This window comes from Cryptomeria japonica, chromosome 3, assembly GCF_030272615.1.
Source record: "Cryptomeria japonica chromosome 3, Sugi_1.0, whole genome shotgun sequence".
Classification (NCBI taxonomy): Eukaryota; Viridiplantae; Streptophyta; class Pinopsida; order Cupressales; family Cupressaceae; genus Cryptomeria; species Cryptomeria japonica.
In genome coordinates, this window is record NC_081407.1 from 623,634,140 (window position 1) to 623,641,571 (window position 7,432).

The following is a 7,432-nucleotide window of genomic DNA, read 5'->3' on the forward strand; positions in this document are numbered from 1 at the left end:
TATCTCAGGGAAAACATATTTATTTCAACTAATTAAGAATTATTACATGTTGTTTCTATAATAGCTCATACATTAAGGACTTACCTTTTCTCATAGTCATTATGCTATTATCTCCTTCTATTCTATCTAGCATTTTTTATTCTATTTAACAGAGACAATGTACTATACATAATGGGGATTTGGAAGTTTAAAGTAATTTTTAAAATTATTATAAAGGCTTGAAGATATAATTTCCATCATTACTATTTTAAGAAGAAAATGATAGTGCTATGTCTTTTAACCTTGATATGCCCTCTTTAGACTCTACTGGTATTATACTCTACTCTACCCTCTTTGACTTATTGATAGATTCTGTTTGTGTCATTGAGCTTAAAAAAGAATACAAATTATTTTAGTATTTTTTTTTACAAGAGGAAACCCTATGTAGTTTTTGGGACATTATCTCTATACTATAAGAAGTCTCACTTTTAAGGAATGCCTCATCGGGGATAAATGTGAGACTTGCATTAGCATTTTATTTAAGTAGATGTTGGCAAATGAATTTCAATAAGATAAGCTAGAATAATGGATGAATATTTTTTATTTGACTATACTGAAGGGATTATGGATTTGGAGTAGTTATGTTTAAATTCATAATGCAATAAAAGCTTAATAGTGTACTCACGGAAAATTAAAGTAGAAAGGAATTAAAATTCATTAAGTAGATATCTAGTGACAATAGTCACTTAAAGTGGGCATCACGTAAATAACATCTGGATGGGTTAAAATTATTAATTAGTTATGATATTGCTATTAGGATTAAACTATTTGGTTTTTAATTCAAACTCATTAACTCATGTTTCATGAGTAGTGGTTTAGAAGAACCCATCTCTCATGAGAATGAATGGTACAATTATCATTCATCACATCTAGGTGATTCTCACAAGGGTAAAGCATTGGGTAGATTTCCCTCCATTGAAGTATTGCTTCACCTAGATGCAATGAGTGCTAAGTGTACCATTCATTCTCATGAGATGGGTTGTTGTGAACCACTACCCATGAAAGATGGGTCAATGAGTTTGACTCAAAAACTACATGGGTGGATGTTGATAGCAATATCATAATTTGACTTATTGTGGAAAATATCTCTTACTTTTCAATAATTATTTATACTATAAAATTTACTATTTGAGGATTTTATGGATATTGGTTTTAGGTGTGTGAAATATAATCTAGAAGAAATTCCTTCAATCTATCAAGATCATATGTATTTGACTAAAACTAGTGACAAATATGGCGTATGTAGATTGGTTGAAATATTCATTTAAGAGATCATCAAAGAAATATTTAATTTTCAAGTTAAAGGTATAAGATTAATTTTTTTTTTACATTAAATGATGTGAAATAATAAATTCATATAGAGACAAAAATGCTACATTTAATGGTGTGAAATCATTAATCCGTTATGAACTAAACTTGAAACAAATTTATACCATTTCATAATCTATAATTTTAATATTTTAATGTCATATATCTTAATTTGTTAAATAAATATATAGAGAAGTATTCTATCATTTCTTTTATGCTTATTAGATGGAAAATTCTCCTTGGTGTTTATTTTTAAATATAGATTCCTGAATAAGAGTTTAATTTTTACTAGATTTATTTGTTTTCATCCTTTTGTAAAATTATGACAAGTTGACTCATGCAATTTTGAACCATTATTAAAAAATGAGCATAGTTGCAATAAAGTTTGGGTTTAGTACTAACACTAAAGAAATCTAAGAGAATAGGGTGCTATTTTGAAGCTTGGCAAGGAAGATGAATAATCATCTTCTATTTTTGTTATTGGAGTTGCATCATTTGTTTAGTGTCTCTAATCTCTTGGTTATACATCATCATGCTATTGATGGATTTTTGTATCTATTGTATTCTTTTGTTTAATTTTGTTTTTTTGGTTAAATTGAGCTATGTAAGTCCATTTATGTTTTTAATAATTATTTACTTTTTATTTATTTTTATCATGCTCTTTGACTTGTACTAGACTCATTATTAAGTGAAATGACAACTAAGTTGCTAATTGCATTATATTGGCCACCATGTTTGTGTTTTATGATGAATCAAGACTCATGGAAGAAAATATGATCTTCCATACCTCTTAATCATGCCATAATTAACCCTTTGTTCCTTCTACTTGCCTTAATGATAAGATCATAGTAAATTAATCAATGAACTATATCCCTAAAAATGTTAGACAAAAATGGTATTAATAATGGAAATGACTCAAAAGGACTAGCTCTTGATAATATAAATAGAATTGGCAAGAAATCTAAAAAAATGGTGTTTAAAGCCAATGACCTAATTTTTGTTCTTGATTCTTGAAATTGTTACTTTTGTAAAGAGATTTAGTCAAGGAAAAAGGTAGATGATGGAATCAAAAAGATGAAATCCATTAAAAGAAGACAAGAAAATGGTAAGACAAACACTTTTACCTAAGTATTTGTTAAATCTAATACACACATGCTTAAGGTAGTTTTATAAAAGAGAATGAAATATTAAAACATATTACAATCTTCTTTGTATTTTTGGATAGATTTTTTTCATTTAAGGAATTTTTCTATAACTAAATTGTATTTGTGTGGGGCTAGCAAATAGATACCTATGTTTACTTTTGCAAAATGATTCAACATAACTTGTTTATTATTCAATTAAAAAATTTAACATCGAAAAGAGGTTATAATTGATTCCATTTCATCTATGTAATGGAATAAAATAGATATCTATATTTACTTTTACAAACTGATTCAAAATAATTTATTTATTATTTTATTTAAAAAATTCTAATATGCAAAACAAATTATTAACAATAAATTATTGAAGATGACTAAATCAATTTTTAAGACAGCTTCAATTAAATTTTAATCAATTTAGATCTACAATTTAAAAAATTACCCCTCTCAAATTTTATCTTCATATAGCTAGACAATGTGTTACAAGTTAAAGAAATCTACTTTAATATTTTGTGAATTCAATTTGAAAGCAATGAGATTCAATGGGATGTGGATTTGTTGGGAGGATTACGCACACGCTTTCTTCTTGAAAGAGATAACCACTAATGAAAACATTGTCCAAGAATCCCCCTAAGATTTGCACTACACCTATTACAAGTAGGTAAGATTCCCGGTCAAGAACATGTTAAGATAGAAATATGAATGGTTTCCTGGAACTTCACAAGACGAAGTCAAATTTGAAAAGTAATGTCGTGTCGAGTGGGACTGAAGACAAATGCAAGTCGTGCTAGTACAAAGCAATGCCGTGTTGACTGAAGATGCTGCCGATAGTTTTCCAAGTTCCCGCAGAGGAAAACGTGGTTATTTAGAGGAATATATCTATTGGAAATCAAACACAATTATTTTGCACGGTAATAATATGCTCTCTATTGTTTCATTGTGTTTGTGTTAGATGAGCTGCGCAGTCGACGCCATGACAATGTTTGGATATTTTATCCTCCTCTGTTTCCTCTTCTTTCACTTGCCTCTCTGCCACAGCCTCAATCAGCATCCACAATTTGTTGAAGATAACATTAAGTGCCTCAACGAGACTAAAGCAGAATTGACTGATCCAAATCAGTCTCTTTTCACCTGGCGGTTTGGGAACAGCAGCCAAGGCTTTATCTGCAACTTCGTTGGAATACAGTGCTGGCATAACGATGATGGCGCAACGCTTAGCGTTAAGCTCCCTGGAATGGAGCTTTCCGGACATTTCCCCAGCGGCTTGAAATACTGTGGGAGCTTGACTAACTTGGATCTCTCTAGCAATAGTCTTTCAGGTCCAATCCCAAGGGATCTCTGCAAATGGCTTCCCTTTCTTGTGCAAATTGATCTTTCATCAAACAGCTTTACTGGGTCGATACCCGCCGAGCTCGCTAATTGTACTTATCTGAATGTCCTTCACTTAAACGACAACCAACTTGAAGGCTCGATACCATGGCAATTGTCGCGGCTGGAGAGGCTTAACGACTTCAATTTTGCAAATAATATGCTTACAGGTCCAATACCCTCTAAGTGGGTCTCTAATAGCAGCGACCTTTTCCTGGGTAACCCTGGATTATGTGGGGAACCCTTCAACAGGGGATGTGAAGGACCAAATTCAGTGAATCCGGTTGTTGTTGCTGCGTTTGTGCTCTACGGAATTGTGATTATTACCTGGAGCATTCTCGGCATTCGCTGCTGGATTTCAAGACAAGCATCTCGAGGATCGCCACTGCCGCCACTTAAGCAGTCCTTTGATCGTCTGAAAGCTCGCAGGTCCAAAACAGTTTGCTTGTTCGAAAAGCCCATAAAAAAGATGAGAGTGGGTGACCTTGTGGATGCTACCCACAACTTCAGCGAAGACAACATAATATGGAGCGACAGCACAGGGGTGTTTTACAAGGCTGAGCTACAGGACGGCTCTTTGTTGAGCGTAAAGAGGCTGAGGAGATGCGATCGGAGTGAAAAGGAGTTCAAGTGGGAGATGAAGACTTTAGGGCATCTCAGGCATCGCAATCTGCTCCCACTTCTGGGTTACTGCACTGCGGACGACCAAGAGAGGCTGCTCGTCTACAAATACATGGCCAGAGGAACTCTCCTCAATTGCTTCCACGGCCTCCACAGAGATCAGAATGAGTTGGACTGGCCCACCAAACTTAGGATTTGTATCGGAATTTCAAGAGGACTGGCGTGGCTTCATCACATCTGTAATCCTCATGTCATCCACCGCAACATAAGTTCAGGAGTTATTTACTTGGATGAAGATTACGAGCCCCGCATCAGTGGGTTCGGATTAGCCAGATTCACCGGCGATGAAGGGGAGATTTGCATAAGCATTTCTCCCGAGCAGATTTCAGTGACTGAATTCCAATATGAAGCGCCGGAACAGTGGAGGAATATTCCGTGTTTGGCCACATTGAAAGGTGACGTGTACAGCTTTGGAGTAGTTGTGGTTGAAGTGATAAGTGGATTAAAGCCTGGGGATGTAGTGATGGAAAAGGAAAGTGGTAAAGAATTAACCCTGATCGAGTGGATACGTGGCAACAGCACGCACACAGAGCGAGTAATTGAAAAATATGTAGAAGAGAAGTGTTCATCGTCAGAAGAAGAAAAATCAGTGGTGGAGGAGTTGATGGAGATTGGTTTTAGGTGTGTAAGATATAACCCGGAAGAAAGGCCTTCGATGTATCAAGCGTACCAGTCTTTGTCTAAAATTGGAGAGAAATACGGAGTTTGGGGCAATGAAGAGGAAATACCCCTTCGGTTGAAATATAATTAACTGTCGTGTGAAAGTGGTGTTCAAAGTAGATAGTTCAAATGTTGTATTTAATTCTCTCCATTTATTCTTAAACTATTTTAAAATTTTTTGCACCGTTCTATATTTCACATTATTCATGCTTGAAGTGGTGCGTTTTGATCTTTTAAGTATCTATTTTATAAGTTTGTTTATTTTTTAAAAATTTAATTATTTGCGTCAATTATATCCATTTAAATTATATATAGATCCATTATCAGAAATGTGATGTTACAATGTCCTTCCTCGTTTCAATGGTCGAAATGTGTTTCTCTATTGTCGACGGTCATTTCCAACATGTGCAATGAATTTTCAAACCATTGCTTTATAAGACATTAGAAATTTAGAAGAGTGTGAGAGTTATAGTTTTCTAACATTTAAAATACCTAAATGATTTTGAACTTTTCCTAACTATCAACTACAAATCATAGACAATTTAACCATTGGTTTTTTTATTATTAAATTGTAGATCGACATGTTCATTAGTTTTTCGTCATATTTAGTTTTCTTGATTAAATTGTTTTTTACACATAATTTTGAAAATAGTTTTGTCCTTTCAAAGAATACTGAATTATTTAAATATGTTTTTTTTTAAAAACTTAAAAATGATTTATAATATTCTTGGTCTTTAGTTTTATTATGTTTTATATTTTTAAAAAATATAAATTTTTATGCATTTTTATTTATGTGAGAAAATAAATGAAACCACACATAGTTTCATTTCTCATTTTTGTAACATAGATATAGATAGATAGAATTGTTCTAATTTTTATAGAAAATTTGGCGTGATATTTATCATTAATAATAATAATGTAAGTTTCAAGTTTTAGAAAAATTATTTGTTGTGACAAGTTGATTTATGACATTTTTATTTCACACTTTAAATATATAATTTTAGTTATTAAAATTTATTTTTCTATTTTTTAATCTAATTTTTTAAAATATTGTAGTTCTAATTATTTTTTAGATTTTAAGTTAAGTACATTAATTGCGAGAGTTGAGATTGTACTAGTATTAGTAAAATTAATGTGAAAGTAGAAGAAAGACTGCATGATTCAATAGTTGTAGAGGTTAAATATTTAATATGATCCTTCACGTAAAAGGTTAGTCCAATAATACAAAAATAATATGTTAAAAATAATATCTCTTATCTAATAGATGTTTCCATTTTTGGAGATAAGTTTTCTTAGGTATCTTTTCTCTTGCATGGAGTTGCATGATTCTTTTCTAAAGTGGTAGAAAGCTCTCTTATGCACTATATAGGTACATTTTTCATGAGATTATTACTTTTATATCATTGAGAGATATTATATTGTCTCTATCTTTCTTCATGTTGCATATTTTCATTTTCTAATTTCGCATGACGTGTGATTTTCTACCATTTTAGGCCCAACTAATGCCAATATTTTGTTGAAGATTTTACTTCGAACACTTTTCTCTCTTTGGTATTATATATCACTATATTCTAGTCCATGTTGTCTCACCACTTTCCCCATTTGGGCTAGCATACCTTCACATCCTCTCATATTCTAGCATCCTTGTATCCCAACAGTTGAGCCCTTATCTTTAGATCTTCATAGAATACAATTTCATCATATAACAAATGTAGATACATCTAAGTCACATCCAAACTCTTAATTCCTTGATCCTTCTCACCATTTCATCCTTCTTGTATGCATTTCCTCAGGCCCACTTAAAGACATATTTTATCTCACACCACTACCACCCAAACTGTCAATTATCACAATGGCCAACCAAGGATGCCATTAGTGGGCCTTAGTTTGAGTATAATAAATTGATTGGGAGCTTTCAAATGCCTATTGGTATGCATGAGGCCTTACTAGGCCTTCAACCTCTATAAAATATGGGTAACTTCATAAGTTGGGGTCATCTTTAGAAAACTCATGTATAAACTCTAACCTATTTTAGGTACTTGTTTGTAGCTACAAAACCTAGACAAATGAAAACCCTTTAATTTTAGAGATTTCAAAATATGAGTGTTTTCAAAGTATATTTGTAATTGTTATAGTAGAAATGTATTTAAATGAAACAATTTTCTAACTAGTATAACCTATGCAAATCTATTTAATTTATTTCAGGTTTTTTATTTTTTATGAAAACTATTGTC

At 32.2% G+C, this 7,432-nt stretch overlaps 1 protein-coding gene across 1 annotated transcript; it reads left to right on the forward strand.

Moving 5' to 3' along the window:
- Nucleotides 1-3,376: 3,376 nt before the first annotated feature.
- LOC131050075 (inactive LRR receptor-like serine/threonine-protein kinase BIR2) lies at nt 3,377-5,413 on the forward strand. Its single transcript, XM_057984210.2, has one exon. It carries the CDS (start codon nt 3,442-3,444, stop codon nt 5,287-5,289), a length of 1,848 nt encoding a protein of 615 aa, XP_057840193.2. The 5' UTR covers nt 3,377-3,441; the 3' UTR covers nt 5,290-5,413.
- The last annotated feature ends 2,019 nt before the right edge of the window (nt 5,414-7,432 follow it).